At 45.2% G+C, this 18,810-nt stretch overlaps 1 protein-coding gene across 1 annotated transcript in view; it reads right to left on the bottom strand.

The window, feature by feature from the left end:
- The window catches only part of CSMD2 (CUB and Sushi multiple domains 2), a gene marked incomplete at both ends in the record, with an annotated part of 666,759 nt that overhangs the window by 222,098 nt on the left and 425,851 nt on the right, over positions 1-18,810 (bottom strand). The window contains 4 exon segments of the mRNA XM_082658204.1: positions 10,274-10,390; positions 10,583-10,771; positions 11,459-11,646; positions 12,535-12,673. Of these exon segments, the coding sequence (XP_082514330.1) occupies positions 10,274-10,390; positions 10,583-10,771; positions 11,459-11,646; positions 12,535-12,673 (633 nt within the window).

The raw sequence follows: 18,810 nt of genomic DNA, 5'->3' as shown, positions 1-18,810 counted from the left end.
TCTTCCCTCTTGCATCTCCCTACCTCCCACCCACTTTATCCCACCCCTCTAGGTGGTCACAAACCACGTAGCTGATCTCCCTGTGCTATGTGGCTGCTTCCCACTAGCTATCTATTTTACGTTTGGTGGTGTATATATGTCCATGCCACTCTCTCACTTTGTCACAGCTTACCCTTACCCCACCCCATATCCTCAAGTCCATGCTCTAGTAGTTCTGTGTCTTTATTCCCGTCTTACCCCTAGGTACTTCATGACCTTTTTTTTTTTTTTCTTACATTCCATATATATGTGTTAGCATACAGTATTTGTTTTTCTCTTTCTGACTTACTTCACTCTGTTTGATAGACTCTAGGTCCATCCACCTCACTACAAATATCTCAATTTCATTTCCTTTTATGGCTGAGTAATATTCCATTGTATATATGTGCCACATCTTCTTTACCCATTCATCTGTTGATGGACACTTAGGTTGCTTCCACGTCCTGGCTATTGTAAATAGAGCTTCAATGAATATTTTGGTACATGACTCTTTTTGAATTATGGTTTTCTCAGGGTATATGCCCAGTAGTGGGATTGCTGGGTCGTATGGTAGTTCTATTTTTAGTTTTTTGAGGAATCTCCGTACTGTTCTCCATAGTGGCTGTATCAACTTACATTCCCACCAACAGTGCAAGAGTGTTCCCTTTTCTCCACACCCTCTCCAGCATTTATTGTTTCTAGATGTTTTGATGATTGCCATTCTGACTGGTGTGAGATGATATCTCATTGTAGATTTTATTTGCATTTCTCTAATGGTTAATGATGTTGAGCATTCTTTCATGTGTTTGTTGGCAATCTGTATATCTTCTTTGGAGAAATGTCTATTTAGGTCTTCTGCCCATTTTTGGATTGGGTTCTTTGTTGTTTTGTTATTGAGCTGCATGAGTTGCTTGTAAATTTTGGAGATTAATCCTTTGTCAGTTGCTTCATTTGCAAATATTTTCTCCCATTCTGAGGGTTGTCTTTTGGTCTTGTTTATGGTTTCCTTTGCTGTGCAAAAGCTTTTAAGTTTCATTAGGTCCCATTTGTTTATTTTTGTTTTTATTTCCATTTCTCTGGGAGGTGGGTCAAAAAGGATCTTGCTGTGATTTATGTCATAGAGTGTTCTGCCTATGTTTTCTTCCAAGAGTTTGATAGTGTCTGGCCTTACATTTAGGTCTTTAATCCATTTTGAGTTTATTTCTGTGTATGATCTATCCTGGAGAATGTTCCATGAGCACTTGAGAAGAAAGTGTATTCTGTTGTTTTTGGATGGATTGTCACATAAATATCAATTAAGTCCACCTTGTTTAATGTATCATTTAAACCTTGTGTTTCCTTATTTATTTTCATTTTGGATGATCTGTTCATTGGTGAAAGTGGGGTGTTGAAGTCCCCTACTATGATTGTGTTACTGTCAATTTCCCCTTTTATGGCTGTTAGCATTTGCCTTATGTATTGAGGTGCTCCTATGTTGGGTGTATAAATATTTACAATTGTTATATCTTCTTCTTGGATTGATCCCTTGATCATTATGTAGTGTCCTTCTTTGCCTCTTGTAAGAGTCTTTATTTTAAAGTCAATTTTTTCTGATATGAGAATTGCTACTCAAGCTTTCTTTTGATTTCCCTTTGCATGGAATATCTTTTTCCATCCCCTCACTTTCAGTCTGTATGTGTCCCTAGGTCTAAAGTGGGTCTCTTGTAGACAGACCTTGTTTTTGTATCCATTCAGCCAGTCTATGTCTTTTGGTGGGAGCATGTAATCCATTTACATTTAAGATAATTATCAATATGTATGTTCCTATTATCATTTTCTTAATTGTTTTGAGTTTGTTATTGTAGGTCTTTCCCTTCTCTTGTGTGTCCTGCCTAGAGAAGTTCCTTTAGCATTTGTTGTAAAGCTGGGTTTGTGGTGCTGAATTGTCTTAGCTTTTGCTTGTCTGTAAAGGTTTTAGTTTCTCTGTCAAATCTGAATGAGATCCTTGCTGGGTAGAGTAATCTTGGTTGTAGGTTTTTCCCTTTCATCACTTTAAATATGTCCTGCCACTCCCTTCTGGCTTGCAGAGTTTCTGCTGAAAGATCAGCTGTTAACCTTATGGGGATTCCCTTTTATGTTATGTGTTTCTTTTCCCTTACTGCTTTTAATATTTTTTCTTTGTACTTAATTTTTGATAGTTTGATTAATATGTGTCTTGGCACATTTCTCCTTGGATTTATCCTGTATAGGAGTCTCTGTGCTTCCTAGACTTGATTGACTATTTCCTTTCCCATATTAGGGAAGTTTTCAACTATAATCTCTTCAAATATTTTCTCAGTCCCTTCTTTTTTCTCCTCTTCTTCTGGGATCCCTATAATTAGAATGTTGGTGCATTTAATGTTGTTCCAGAGGTCTCCAAGACTGTCCTCAATTTTTTTCATTGTTTTCTCTTTATTCTGCTCTGCAGTAGCTATTTCCACTATTTTATCTTCCAGGTTACTTATCTGATCTTCTGCCTCAGTTATTCTGCTATTGATTCATTTTAGAGCATTTTTAAGTTCATTTATTGTGTTGTTCATCATTGTTTGTTTTCTCTTTAATTCTTCTAGGTCCTTGTTAAACGTTTCCTGTATTTTCTCCATTCTATTTCTAAGAACATGGATCATCTGTACTATTATTACTCTGAAGTCTTTTTCAGGTAGACTGCCTATTTTCTCTTCATTTGTTTGGTCTGGTGGGTTTTTACCTTGCTCCTTCATCTGCTGTGTGTTTCTCTGTCTTCTCATTTTGCTTATCTTATTGTGTTTGGGGTCTCCTTTTTGTAGGCTGCAGGTTCGTAGTTCCTGTTGTTTTTGGTGTCTGTCCCCAGTGGTTAAGGTTGGTTCAGTGGGTTGTGTAGGTTTCCTCCTAGAGGGGGCTAGTGCCTGTGTTCTGGTGGATGAGGCTGGATCTTGTCTTTCTGGTGGGCAGGACCGCAGCTGGTGGTGTGTTTTGTGGTGTCTGTGACCTTATTATGATTTTAGGTAGCCTCTCTGCTAACGGGTGGGGTTGTGTTCCTGTCTTGCTAGTTGTTTGGCATAGGGTGTCCAGCACTCTAGCTTGCTGATTTTTGAATGGAGCTGGGTCTTAGTGTTGAAATGGAGATCTCTGGGAGAGCTTTTGCTGTTTGATATTACGTGGAGCCAGGAGGTCTCTGGTGGACCAATGTCCTAAACTCAGCTCTCCCATCTCAGAGGCACAGGTCTGACACCTGGCCGGAGCACCAAGACCCTGTCAGCCACACAGCCAGGTACGTGGGCAGTTTCTTGCCTTTTGGGAAGCCTGAGGTCTTCTGCCAGTGTTCAGTAGGTGTTCTGTAGGAGTTGTTCCATATGTAGATGTATTTCTGATGTATTTGTGGAGCAGAAGGTGATCTCCAAGTCTTACTCCTCTGCCATCTTGAAGATCTCCCCAGATGACGGGGAAGATCTTGACCTGAAGGACAGTGATGTCTTTTGTGACCCGGGGTTGGAAACATAGGAAGAAGAGGAGTAGGTGGTAGAAGGGTAATGGCCTTGTCTTTGAACACCCTGCATGTTTGACATTCAAGCAGCATGAGCTAGTGGGAACTGGAAGTACAGACTTAGAGTTCAGGACCAAGGTCAGACTACAGCAGTAGATCTGGGACACCTGTTACCTGAATCCACAAGCATGAAGAGGACCAGAGCAGGGAAGGGTGCCCATCAGAGGAGGGGCAGATTGGAAGCCTGGGGTAGGAGGGGCGTCAAACAGAAGACAGGGAGGAGGGGGACTGGTGGGGGAGGGGACAGGCAGCCATCCCATCTGAGATGGGAAAAAGGGAGGGGACCTCCACTGAGGGGGAGGGGCTAAGAGCACTCAATAAAGACAATAACATTCAGCACTAAGTATGGGTGTCACTGTCCTGAGTTGCTCTTTAGTTGGCCCCTATCAATCAGAAGGGAAGATACGGAAACATTTACAAGTTCTACAAGTTCCAGCTAGTAGGTGGGAGAGCTGAGATCTGAACTGAGACAATCTGGTGGCGGAGGCTGTGCAATAAACCACCCCATGAGGCATCTTCTCTCACTATGGAAAGAGAGCCCGTGGTAGGAGGGGCCAGGTGGCCGCAGGGTTCAGGGGTAAGTTATGGAGCAGCAGGATCTTAACACCCAGGGCAACTCTTGAACTTGTCCAGATGGCAGTTGTGCTTGTGTGGGCAGATGTGTAATGCACGTCCACCCACGGGTGAGTGTGCCCATGGGAATACATGCCATGGATGTACCAGGGCAGGAACTTGGGTAGGCGAGGAATGCTGCACCCAAGTGCTGTTCAAAGTCCACGGACCTCAGCATCTGGGGCATTGTCTGGAAGCTTGTTGGAAATGCAGAATCTTGGCCTCCACCACAGACCTCCTGAATCAGAATCTGCATGCTAACAAGATCCCCCAAGAGATCTGTAGGCACATACAAGTGTGAGGAATACTTCTCTAATTACTGACACGTTTTTGATAAACGATGGTTAGATCCAAGGTCTTAATGCTTAAGCATTTTAGATGTTTTTGGGTTTTTTGCCTCTCTGTTGATAGAAACTGGTGATCTGGAGTATTTGGGATTATACAGGTGGGGGTCGGGGTAACAGAACCCAGTAGAGGTGGGACCAGGGAAGCAGCTTGTGAATGCCCTGTGCCCGGGCAGCTGACATGCATCCATTTATCTATTTACTCAAAGACATAGACCCTGAGCGCCTACTAAGTGCCAGGCCTGTGCTAAGCACCGAGAAAGATCTCCCAGTCTAGAGGAGGAGACAGGCACATGAGCAGTGAGAATACAGAGTGGGGACACAGAGGGAGAGTGCGCAACTACGCCTCCGGGGTTGGGAAGGCTTCACAGGGGTCACAGTCTGTGACACGAGGGGTGTAAGCATGCTTGGAACCCCACGGGCATGTATGCCCGTACATATCCTGTACTGCCGACACATAAACACGTGTGCAACTGAGAAAACTGTTCTCAGTCTGCAGAGCTTGGGAAGAGGCTTGGTGGAATAGATGTCTTTCCCTCCTCGCTGGAACACAGGGTTGGGTGGAGGATGAGTCAGACACAGTAACAGGCGGAAACGAAGGTGAATTAAGCACTGTGCCTTTACTCTGTTTTTCCAGAATGCAAATACAGCCCCTCCAAAGGAATAAACATTTGGCTTCTAAGGATGAGTAAACAACCGAGGTGAAACTCCTGGGTTTCCCAGCTATGCTGATTGCTTGGGGCTCTTTTGGCCATTGTGTGAAAATGAAGACATTGTCACAGAAATAGAGAGGCCCTGTGTTGGAGCTTGAATCCAGATTTGGTGTGACAGATGCACACACAAGCGAAGACTCCGCTGGAGTGAACCATGCAGAGTCGTGCAAAGCACATTAACACCACACTGGAGCGGAGAGAGCAGGGCCATGGGAAAGGAGGGGATTTGGAGGGAGGTAGACCTGGGTCAAAAGCCCGTCTACCAGCGAAAGTGTCTGGGCCAAAGCTGTTCTGCGCCTTTAGGTGACATTTAATCCTTGGGGAGAGGAACACCTGGGGCAGCACATGCAAAGCCCACTGCACAGTGCCTGGCACACAGTAGGCGTTCTTAGTACTCAGTTCATCTAACTCCCAGACAGCCTTGTGGGTTAAAAGATGTCAGGCCTGGGGTCTTAGCAACGGCATGTTATCTGGACTCCTGAAATGGCTGCTCCCTTGGGCTGGGCATGTGGTAAGTTGAACAATTCTGAATTTCACAGCGTTTTCAGTTTTCCCAGCTGGACTTCTACCTGGTAGGGAGCAATCGGAGTCAGCAGCCTCCATAGGTCTGTTAACCCGAGATACTGTTACAAGCAGAGCCTGAGGGGTGCCCTCTGGAGAAGGGTGTGAGTTCACTTTAATTCAATTCATATAGACATTTCTGGAGTTTCTTATGTGCCAGGCATGAAGCCAGCAGCTGAGGAAACTGCAGGAAGCAAGGCAGACATTTCTCTGAAAGAGCTTGGAGTTGGTCCGGGGGACAGATGACGAGGATGCGAAGTTCCATACAGTGGGGAGAAGTCTGGGATTGGGAAGGTACAGGGTCACACAGGAGCCTGTGGAGGGGGGCCCCACCCAGACCCAGCGCTGGGGGCAGGGGGATGGGAAGGTTCGGTAGAGGAAGTGAATTCAGAAGGATGAGCAGCTGGCCAGGCAAGGGGAATGGTGGAGGCGATGCAGGGACAGGAAGTGTTCCAGGAGAAGAAAATTGTCCCATTGTGCAAAGCCCTAGAGGACAACGAAAGCCTAAGAAGTTCTAGGAACTGAAAGAAGTTCAGTGCAACTAGGACTTAGTGCTTAGAGGGCTCAGAAGGAGGCTGAGAAAGGTAATAAGCCAGGGCTACAAGGCCATGCTAGCTGGTTTACAATTTGGGGCTCAATGCTTAGGGTCTGGTGAAGCCTTTCAATGGTTCTAAGGAAGAAGTGACCTGGTTATACATCAGTGACCTCTTGATTCTCTGCCTGGAACACCTCTCATCCTGGCTAATTCCTGTTCATCCTTGAAGACTGGCCTAAGTCTCAACTCCCCACCTGTGTCTGCTCTATCCCAGAATTGACCATGGTACATTGCGAGGTCTCTTTAGGCTGGATCTCTACCACTAGACTACAAGGCAGGCAGCGCCAGAGGGTCTGTTCCCCTGTGTTTGCCTAGCACCTACAGCAAGCCCAAGTATCAGATAAGCATTTGTTAAAAATTTGTTGAACTGCATTGACTTCTAAGGAAAGACACGGGTAGAAAGGCAAAGAGGAACATACACCCCTATAATTACAGACGTCAGATGCAGAGAGAATCATGACTATGGGGGGTCGTTACTCTAGGGGTCACAGGGGGCTGCCTTTCTTTCCCTCCTGATGCCACGGAGTCGCTTCTGGCCCTGGCAATGGCCAACTCTGGACCAGGCTTGGTGGAAACAGCTCTGCAGGATGAACAAGGACACTGCCTCTGTCCCTCCTCTCCTCGGGAACAATACTGTGGGAAAAAGGGGCCAGCCCCGCATTGCCCTGACTTCCGGAGAGTCCTGTCTTGCTCGAGGCTGTCCTAATCCCGGCTAAATACCAGGCCTATTAAAGGCAACAGTGACAGTGCTTAAATACATGAGGTGGGATTATAAGTGACTTTTCTTTCAAATTTTCTTTTTTTATACAAATAGTATACTTTACATGGAATACATATTTAGTGCTCAAAATTAGGAAAAAGTCAAAAGATGAAAATAAGAGACAACTAGTATTAACCTTTGGGGGCATAGCTCTTCAGACTGTTTTCTATGCACATATCCTTGCTTAATTTTTTAATAAATAAATTAAATTAATTAATTAATTTATTTTTGGCTGTGTTGGGTCTTCATTGCTGCACGCGGGCTTTCTCTAGTTGTGGCGAGTGGGTGCTACTCTTTGTTGCGGTGTGCGGGCTTCTCATTGCGGTGGCTTCTCTTGTTGCTGAGCATGGGCTCTAGGCACGTGGGCTTCAGTAGTTGTGGCATACGGGCTCAGTAGTTGTGGCTTGTGGGATCTAGAGCACAGGCTCAGTAGTTGTAGCGCACGGGCTTAGTTGCTCCGCGGCATGTGGGATCTTCCTGGACCAGGGCTTGAACCTGTGTCCCCTGCACTGGCAGGCGGATTCTTAACCACTGCGCCACCAGGGAAGCCTCCTTGCTTAATTTTTATAAACTGAATATATTACTTTGGCAAACTTCTTTTTTAGTCAACAGTGTATTGCAACCATCTGTGTAGGGCTTTAAATATTCTTTCACATTACTCCTTTCAGTAGCTGCATGGTAATATTGAATATTTCGTTATTTGGCTATACCATACGTTTAGTTAACATTTCCTGATCGATGGACATGGGAATAGTTACTAGTTTTTCAATTAATAAAGTGTTTTAGGGGACAACCTTGTAGCTAAATCTTGATGTACAGTTTATTTATTTTCTTCAGATAAATTCCAAGAAGTAGAACTGCTGGGTCCAGAGGCACATATATTCTTTTTTTTGTTTTTTAATTAATTAATTTATTTTTGGCTGTGTTGGGTCTTCGTTGCTGCGTGCGGGCTTTGTCTAGTTGCGGCGAGCGGGGGCTCCTCTTCGTTGCGGTACGCGGACTTCTCATTGCGGTGGCTTCTCTTGTTGTGGAGCACGGGCTCTAGGAGCACGGGCTTCAGTAGTTGTGGCTCGCGGGTTCTAGAACACAAGCTCAGTAGTTGTGGTGCATGGGCTTAGTTGCCCCACAGCATGTGGGATATTCCTGGACCAGGGATCAAGCATTGGCAGGCGGATTCTTAACCACTGCACCACCAGGAAAGTACCGGAGGCACGTATATTCTTAAGACTTTTGATTCATTGTTGAATCATCCTCTGGAAAGTTTGAGCAGTTTCACACAATGGCAGCACGGAAGAATAGTATTCGTGTCTCTACACTGTCCCCCACACTGTTACACTGTTGTGATGTTCTCTGCTGACTTGAAAAGGGAAATGGCATTTCATTTACTGGGTGAATATGCATTTTTAAAATTGTTAGGGGCGGTCGGGGTCTTTTCATTTGTATTTCCTCTATTACAAAGTGTTTACAGTTTTGCTTACTTTATAGCCCTGTAGACCAGGCATATTTTTCTAAAAAAATTTTAAGAGCTTTTTATGCATCAGGTTCTTGGTCCTTAGATGATTACATAGGTTGCAAATATTTTTGTCCATTAACTATTTGAATATTTTACTTGAATATTTTGAATATTTATATATTTATTTAAAAAACCCATAATCCATTCAAAGTATTATTTAATCAAATCTAACAGTCTTTGCCTTTATGGATTCTACTTTTGGTGTTACTCTTTAAGTAAGTCCCACCTGAGGTTAGACTTTCATATCCTTCTAGTACTAGAATTTGTGGATAAATGCGTGAGGTATGATTTGGTTTTTTCTTTTTCCCAAATGGTTAAGCCCACTGTTTTAAAATCATTTATTAAATAATCCATCCTCTCTTTAATGGATTGGAAATGACACTTTAATCATATACTAAAGACTGTCTCTCTCTCGCACACACATATACACACACACTTTCTCTCTCTCTCTCTCTCTCTCTCTCACACACACACACACACACACACACACACACACACACACACACACAGGGGAACCTATTTCTGGACCTTTATTTTCCCCCATTGATTTGTGTGTCCACTCCTATACTCATACCACATCATTAAAATTATATTATCCCATAATAACATTTCAATATCTGGAAGGGTTACTCTTCCCTTTAAAGTTTTTCTTGGCTTTTCTAACACGTTCATTCTTCTAGATCAGAGGTTCTTATTTAAAGGCACGCATCACAGTTACTAGTGAAGTGTTCTAAAAACATAGTTGCCTGGTTTCCACCACCAACATAGAAAATCTAAGCCTCTAGTGTAGGGGTCTAACATTAGAGTATTTGCCAAACTGCTTTAAGAACCTTGACTCTAGATGAACTTTGGAGCAAGCTTCTGAGGGTAGAAGCCATCTCTGCCTGGTTACTGTGTATTCCCAGCCTCAGGGTCTGCCGCATAGGTGGAGTTCAATCAATATTTGTAGAGTGAAAGAGTATATTAGTTAATGTTTACTTGTAGTCAGCGCCCTTACTTTGAACTTGGGACTCCCAAAGGTCATTTATGCCAGGGAAGGTAGGGCAAGAGTCCAGCCTGGTGAGGAATATGAAAACACTCCTCTGAGGAACAGTGTGAGTGCTGTGAGAAGAGGATTGCCACGTACGATATCTGAAGGCTGGATGTGAGGAACAGGGAGCAGAGGCAGCCTATGTTCCTCCAGGACTCAGTACAAGGAACTCAGTCTCAGGTTATTAGGAGGGGTCAGACCTAGCAGAAAATGAGAATAGGTGCCCCTTTGTTGAGTGGGTTGGTCACCTCTCCACCACGGGGGGTGTTTAGACAGAAGGTGTGCTGCCGTCTTGTGCAGAGTGATTTGGAGAAGATTCCCGACCAAATTAAGTAGGTTTGAGAGCTGGTAATCTCTAAGATCTCTTCTAGAATGGAGATTTTAGGTTTGAAAAATATTTGTTGAATGAGTTCTGTGATTCAAAGAGATAGGAATGTTCTGGGAGTTTTCTGGTTGGTGAGAAAAATTCAGACTAAGCCCAGAGGTCACTAGAGAGGGAGATCCCCATTGAGGTCATCTTGACCTGGGGACCTTGGGGCCCTGACCACGTTGCATCCCCATACCTGCCATGGGCCTAAACACTTACCCTTGCCATGTGATGTTTCGATAATCCAGGTGCAGTTCAAGTTGTTGGGGTAGAAATCAGGGAACCCCGGTGACAAGATGGTCCCACTGGAGCCTTGAATGAAGCCACCACAGAGAGCTGGAGAGGAGGGAAGTGGGCACTGAAAGACTGGAGTGGCCCAGGGAGCTTCCCTCACAGTCCCCCTGGGATCCCAGCCCCCATCTCGTCCAAACCTCCAACCCTCACTGACAGGGTCAGGGGGTCAGTGCCTGTATTTTCAGGGCAGGAAAGGAGTCCTCTACTTTAGCGCCCCCTGCTGGTATGTCTCACCTTCACAGCTGGGCAGGGCCCGGCTCCACTGGAAGTTGGGCTCACACTCCAGGGGCTCCCCGTCGCTTAGTGTGTAGCCCGAGTCACAGCTGAAGGTCACCAGGGCACCCACGTAGAAGTCATTCCCATGACGCTGCCCATTGACGGGGATCCCTGGATCCAGACAGTGGTCTGACTGCAGTGTTATAGCTGGAATAGAGAGCCCACAGCTGGAACAGCTCACTGTGAGCATAGAGGGCCCCCAGCTGACTCACAAAGGGAGGGGGGAGAGAGCCCTGATAGAGAGAAGGCTGGAGTTGTCATCTGCCCCCTCCTCAAATGTGGCTGTCAGTATCTGCTGAGGGTATCTGAAGACCCATCTGTCAGGGAGAACAACCTGTCTTCATCATTTGTTCGTTCATCATTCATTCAGTAACCATCAGTGAGGTGCCCCCTATGGCTTAGATGCCATGCTAAGGGTTATGGATACGAACACGGGTAAGAAAACGACCCTCTTCTCATGGTGCTCTCGGCCCTAAGTTACTAGAGTGGTCTGCAAAGAACTGAATCAACAAGCTCTTTCAATCGAGGCACCAGCGATGAATGCAGGTGATGAGAGAGGGTGAGGGAGCGGGAGATGGCATCTCACTCCAACGTCACCGTCTGTCCCCAGAGTGCCCCGCATGGTGGCGCCCAGTCATCTGCACACAGAGGGGGACCTTCCATTCTTTCTAAAGTTGAGCTCTGAGAGATGCTGAGAACAGGCAGCACATCCCGAGGGGCACAGCCTAACTGAGAACGCCACGGTGACGTGGCCGAGTGGGGCCTCCTGGTGGAGCTCAGCCCTTGGTCCTTTGCCCACACGGCCGACCCTGTCACTGACGCCCCGACACTCACTCTCATAGCGGAGCTGGAAGCCGATGTCCGAGTGACTCTTGTCGGTAGAGAAGAGGAGGTAGAGGTAGTTGCTGGTGCTGATGAGGAACTGGGGGACCTGGGTCCCGTGGTAAACTCCGATCAAGGGCGCCGAGTACGTCCGTCCATCTCGCACTTCCAGAGTGTCATAGTTGACCTCAGTTTTAAATCTGCCGAAGATGGAAGTGAAGACGTCTTGAGAAACTTCATTAATTTGCAAATGACAAAAGGCCCTGCCTGACCTGGGGTTCAGAACAAGTGGATTTTGGCAGGCTGGGAGATTTTAGTATAATCTGCACACATTTACTGGAGATGTGGGAGGACCTTCCCTCCTGTGTTGAACCCTCCTCCTCCTGTGGTTGGATGCGGCTTTCCCAGTCCTCTCTGTGGCCTGGGCTGTGACCCATCTTCAGACCTAGAGGCACAGTGACTAGCCTCATGGGGGTCAGAATGTTCTAGGCCAGGGGTCAGTAAACTACAGCCCCAGGGCCAGTTCTGGTCTAGAGTCTGTTCTTGGATGGCCTAAGGGCTAAGAATGGTTTTTACCTTTATAAAGCAGTATTTTTTTTTTTTTTAAAGCAAAGACTATGCAACAGATATCAGCAGGTGTCCCATGAAACCTAAAGTATTTACTACCTGGCCCTTCACAGAAAAGTTTGCAACAGCTATTCTACGCCACGAACGCTTCATCTAGAAGAAGTCTGTGTTCATACTTGGGTGGCTACTTCCCCCACCCGAGGGGCACAGCCAGGGTGGGAGTTAGAAGTGGGGCATATGAGCACGATTCGGGTCAGAGGTGAGGAAGACCGCCTTCCCACACTGGAAATGCTCCTTAGTACCCCTAAACATCACAGACCCCGCTACTGAGATGGAACCAAGGCCAAGGGCAAAGCCAGTGCAGCCTGTCCCCACCCCACCCAGGGCAGCCACTCGAGTGTTCTCTGACCTTGTTGACATTCCAGCATCGGCGCTGGTCCGTCACCCACCCCAGCTTCCCTCCCACACCACCGCAGAGATATCACTCCTCAGCCCCACCCCCAGGTTGTGGTTACAAGCACCTGTCGAAGGTGATTTTGATGGGGTAGCCTGGCTGGGCTTCAATCACCCAGGCACAGCTCAGGGCATCCTTGTAGAAGCCAGGCCAGCCCGGAGACAGGATGGTGCCGCTGGGCGAAGTCAGATGACCGCCGCAGGGAGCTGGGGGGACAGAAGGGAGAGAAGCAGGCTTCTTGGGGGGACAGATAAACAAACAAAAAAATCTCTCTATAAAACGTGTCTGCCAGCAAGTACTGTTTTTGTTTTTATGGAGAATTACATAAACTGTATAGACGGTGAGCTCTGTCTTTTGGGTCCTTTACGGATATGTCCAGTTCTATCACTTGGAGTTTTATGAAGGGCCAGAGGGGAGGAATGAAAAGAATCCTTTAAACAAAGTCCTTTGCCATTCTAGCGGTGTTGAAGCACAACTAATATTTGTGTCACGCTGGTTCTCTCTTTGCTCCTGACTCAATCATCAGGCCTCTGGCAGAGGCATAAGCCCGGCCCACCCTGGCACAGCTGACACCCGGTGCTGTGGCCCAGGAGCCCACAGCCCGCTCCGCTGCGAGCTCCCTGAGCGCAGGGGCCGTATAATTTGTCTTATGTAACTCGGAACCCCCAGCCCTTAGCCTAGTGCTTGGCACACGGGTGTCCCTCAGTGACCACTGCTTGAATGAATAAATGAGTGGATGGAAGGATGAGCGTAGTCACGGCAGGTAAAGCCACAAGACCCCCAGGGTTCAGGCACCCCTCACGCTGGCTCTGAGCTTGCAAACCCTGTTAGCTCAGTCCTTTGGCCTCTCTCTGACCATGTTCCCATCCCTCAGTTTCCCATTCCATTCTCTCCCATCTTTCCCATCACTCCTGCCCCTTCCCGCAGCCAGTCCCTTGGCCCTGTGGTGGTCATTAGAGCTGCTCCAGTGCTCTGCCTGCAGCCCACGTGGCTGGATCTCATCGTCCACCCTTTTGTGTCCATGTAGGCAAGGCCACGTGACTACCTTGACCAATCCATTGAGGGGGGAAGTGATGCGTGTCCCATCCACATGGGCACGTGAAGAGCCAGCGTGGGACCTGCAGCTTGTGACTGTGAGAGTCTAGAAGGAAGTACCATCAGCCTGGGCCTCTAAGTGACCCCGAGGAGAAGAGCCCCGTGACCCAGGTTACACATGTAGCCTGAGTAGTCTGTGTGAGAGCGAAAGTCCTGTGTTTAAGCCACTGAGATTCTGGGGTTGTTTGTTAGTCTAACCTCACCCACCCTGAGAAGGCACCTCCCTCCCCTCACCACGAGCACCAAAGCCGCTGCCGCTGTCACCACCACGGCCATGGACTGAGAGCACGCTCCCGTCACACGCTGAGCTTCATGTGTCTATCATGTTTGATCTCACAAAACACACACCCTGTGAGGAGGGTGCAATTATTTACTCCATTTTACAGCTAAGAAAGTGGAGCCTTACGGCGAATCAGTAACTAGCCCTTGCTAACTAGGGTTAGCAAGTGGTAGAACTTGGATTCAGACCTAGGAAGATAGCATCAAACCAGAGATCGTACCCTAAGCAGCATCCCTGCTTCCTGGGGATCCCCTTACTGCGGTGTCACCAGATACCCAAGATGCGCTGAACAAGACTGGAAAGGCAAGGGGACGACGAGCTCCCAACACTCCTATCTCTGCAAAATTTTGGCAAATTTCCCCAAGGAATCAGTCTCATAAAACACAGCCAAATGTACGACACCTTTCCTCTCTCAATTCTGGAAGCTTCCTGAAAATATCTAAAATAATTGTCAAGCATTCTTAATAGTAAATTCTATTAGAAAGTTTAACAAAGAAGACAAAAGAATAATAATGATGTTAATAGTAGACAACTCATACCGATGACTTACGATGCCACCTGCTTTACACATGCTATCTCATTAAAAAAAATTTTTTTATTGTGGTAGAAGTCACACAATATAAACCATACTATTTTAACCATATTTAACTGTTCAGTTCAGTGGCACTAAGTATATTCACACTGTTGTGCAACTCTCACCATCGTCCATCTCCTGAATTTTTCACCTTCCTAAACTGAAACTCTGTCCCCATGAAACACTAACCCCCCATTCCTCCTCCCCACGCCCCCCACCCTCCCGCCCCTGGCATCTACCAAGTTATTTTCTGTCCCTATGACTTTAACTATTCTAGGTACTTCGTATAAGTGGAATCAAACAGTATTTGTCTGCACCTAATATATGGTGCAATGCATTTTTAAGGTTAACTTAATATTTGTCCTGCAAACAGACTGTACCTTCTTTTTTTTCCCCCTGTGCTATACAGTAGGCCCTCACCAGCCAACTACTTCATACACAGTAGTGTACATACGTCAATCCCAGTCTTCCAGTCCATCCCACCCAATCCATCCCACGTGTTATCTCATTTAAATGTGCACCACATTTATGAAGTTATCCCCATTTTACAGAGGAGAAAACTGAGGCTAAGTAGGCTGATAGACTAGATCAAGAGCTAATAAAGTTAGAGCAGAGCTTTAACCTCAAGACCTCTGTCTCCAAATCCCCCTGCAGCACATAATAGCACGACCACCACAGCTGATAGGTGTGAACTCACTGCTAGTGAGTTTACTATGTGTTGGGCTTAACGTGGATTATCCTTGTGACAACTGCAACATTAAAAGGTATACAACCATTATTATCCTGATTTTATAGGCGGGGATTATTATCCCATTTTCAGTAAGTTGAGGCTTGGAGAAACTGAGAGATTACATAACACCTCTATCAAACATTGAAAGCATAAATCGCCTATAGGTATTGTTATCTCCTGAGTAACCTGTTTTCAAAACCCATCCATCCATGGCACTGAAACTACTAATACTTTGCTCTACTCTTCCAATGGACTTGTGAGACCTTGGAGGTGGGGAGGGGCATGCCTGCTGCGATGTGCCTGGGTCCCCAGGCAGGCGCAGAGCCTCAGAAGAGAGTGGGGACTCTCTCGTGGCTCCCATTCAGCACAGGCTCAGCCTCTTTGGTTGCTGGACTGTGATGTTGTCACTCACTTTGCAGGAAGCCATAGATCACAGAGTCACTGTTGCCTGATAAGGCTACTCTCTATTCAGTCATATACATCAACAAAGCCCTATCTAAACTTTCCAGAGAAGGAAACTCAAATCTTTCCTCTGGTGGCCACCATTTTGTTTTCTTTCTCTGCTGTATCGTTTTATCACTATGGCTAGTTCCTCTCTTCTCTGCTCAGGTGATTGGGAAACAACCTCTCCATTCATTGAATCCTTCACTCTCTCTAGTTAATCTTCATATCCCAGGGTGGTGGTTTCCAGGCAGGGAGGAGGGGAGGATTCCTAAGTGCAGCGTCTCTTTAACATTTGAGACGATGCTCAACCTCCCTCTTACTGAGAAAATAAATACAAATCAAAACTCTACTGAGAAATTATTTCTCATCCATCAGGTAGGGAAAAATGCAAAAAGTCTGATGACTCGTGAAGCCGAGGGAAAGCAGGAATTCTAGTACTTTCCTGCTGGACATGCAGAAGAGCACAAACCCTACGCAGGGAAATTTGGTAGCATCCAGCAAAATTCATAGGCATTTATTCCCTCACCCAGCAACTCTACTTCTAGAACTCTATCCCAAAGATACACTGGCAAAAATATGCAAAGACATATATATGTACCAGGCTACATAACGCAGTACTATTTATAACAGCCAAAGAATGGAAACAGCCAGAATGCTCAGCAATAGGGAGCTGACTAAATGAATTGGGGTAATCAACAACAGGGACTATTTATGCAGCTATAAAACAAGAATAAGGAACATTCTATATAATGTCATGGAGTGGTCCCCAGAATATTTTATTAAGTGAATAAAAGCAAGATACAGCAGCAAAAGCAAGGGTAATGATTCCATTTATCTAAGAAAAGGGTGGGAGACACACACATATTTTCTCATATTAGCAATCAATGAAAGGGGAAACTCAAAATGCAAAAGATTACCTAGGGATGGGGGGAGGGGCCAGGGTAGAGAGGATAGAGATAGAAATTAGACTTTCTCAGAATATACCCTCTTTTAGAGGTTTAGCTTTGGAACTATGTAAATATTTTACAAAATGAAAAAAGATTTAAATTTGATAAGCAATTTCTCAAATCTTAAAAGCAGTGTAAAATAAATGAATATAATACTGTATCAGCTGGTAGCATAAACACACATGAAGACACTAAAGAGATTTTAAAACACAGCAATTTGATAGTCCATCCCTAGTAGGATGTACAGACAAGAAGAATTGAAAGGAAAAACACACAAACGATTTTCAGTAATCGTACTGCTGTTGGTAGTATTGGTATTACAATTCAAGACTCCTGGGTGATATTAAGGAATATGGGAAATTATGTTGGCGTTGAGAACCTGGATTACCAGCAAGAGTGAAAGAAGATACAGATACGACATCAAGGAAGTTCAGTGAAAAAGAAAAAATGTTCCTACATTGGAAATGAAATGAACCCATGATGCATTTTATCTTTCAAAAAGTATTTCTTAGCTCCGTTCATTGTAAAGGCTTATAAATGAGGACCTACTCAATAGTAATAAGCAGAGCCAGTGCCCAGATTCCGAATATTATTTCTCACTAAAAGGAACCAGGACTCCTTGGAGAAACAGCTGATTTTAGGTCAGGGACAGAAAATGTACAAGATGAGGTTGGGCCAATTTCAAAAGGCTCCCGCCGGCCAATGGGACGATTTGAGCGTTGACTACAGTAATAACTGCAATGGATTTAAATGCATAAAATATGTTTCAGTCCTTTGGATTGTAATGATATTAAAAAAATGTTCAACTTTGGAAGACGTTAGAGTCAACCCATTCATACGAAAACTGGTAAATAAAGGAAAATAATTAAGTATTTCTCCTGTCTTTCCTGTATGAGCTATACCACAGGGTAACCAAATAGTTGATCAGGGCAAGTTTTCCGTAAGTATTCCAGCTTATAAAAGAAGAGATGGAATGTTACCATTTTTGTAATCTCTAGGCTATGATCACTGATGGCTCCTAACATCACCCAAAGAGAAACAACTAGACATTACATGCATCTGACAGAGGCATAGAGCCCTGCCTATAAAATATTCTGGCCAAACACCAGAACCTGAATCTGATTAGGCTTCTGGACCTTACTGCCAATTAAAGGAAATATAAGAGAGAGAGGATCATGTTAAACAACCTCCTAGGGATGTAATCGCCAAAATTCAGACTGCAGGAGACTCCTCAGGATAAACAACCTGGCTTCCTCAACAAAAATATCTCAAGAGGGTGGGAAGACACCCACAGATTAAAAAGGACTTGAGACATACAGCCTCACTAGGGCTCTGACTTCTTAAAAAATACTATGAAAGAAAGGGTTAGATAGATAATCATGGAAACTTGGTTGTATTAAGTAATTATTTTCATAATTTTAAGATAATAGCATGGTGGTTCTGTTTTAAGGAGTTTCTTTTCATCTATTAGAAATATACACTAAAATGTTGTGCATGAAATATTATGCCTGAAATTTGCTTCACAATAATCCCAGAGCAGGGCAATGGTGGGAGATACTGGTAATGCAGAGGGTATGAATGAAATGAAATAGGCCATGAGTTTATAATTGTTGAAGCCAGGTGATGGGTACATGGGGTTCGCTATACTATTCTCTCTGAAATTTTCCATTAAAATTGTTAGGGTGAAAAGAAGGATATACACAGAGATACACACACACACACACACACACACGGAAAAGACAAAAAAAGAGGAGAGGGTCCTGCCTTGAACAGAGAGAAGAATTCAGCAATAAGACAAAAGAGGTACCCAGTGCCTTATCCCAGTGCCTGGCACAGAGTAGGTGCTCAATAAATAGTTTGTGGAAGGAACGAAATACTGCATTGTGCGCCCCCTCAGATTCATAGGTTGAAACCTTAACTCCCATGTGACTGGCTTTGGAGATGGGCCTTTAAGGACATAACGACGGTGAAATGAGGGCATAAGGGTGGGATCTAATCCAAAAGAACCGGTGTCCTTACAAGAAGAAGAAACATCAGGAGTGCACATACACAGAGAGAAAGGCCATGTGAGGACACAGCAAGAAGATGGCCATCTGCTAGCTAAGGAGAGAGGTGTCGGGAGAAAGCAACCCTGCCGGCTCCTTGATCTTGGACCTCCAGCATTCAGAACCATGAGAAAACACATTTCTGTTGTTTATGTCACCCAGTTTGTGATATGCTGTTATGGAAGCACGAGATGGCTAATGCGCTGGGCTTCTGATGAGGGGCTGGTG

The sequence above is a fragment of the Grampus griseus genome (genome assembly GCF_964374135.1).
Source record: "Grampus griseus genome assembly, chromosome: 1".
In the NCBI taxonomy this organism is placed as follows: Eukaryota; Metazoa; Chordata; class Mammalia; order Artiodactyla; family Delphinidae; genus Grampus; species Grampus griseus.
The sequence above is the reverse complement of the archived record's forward strand: the minus strand, read 5'-3'. Positions and strand labels throughout refer to the sequence as shown.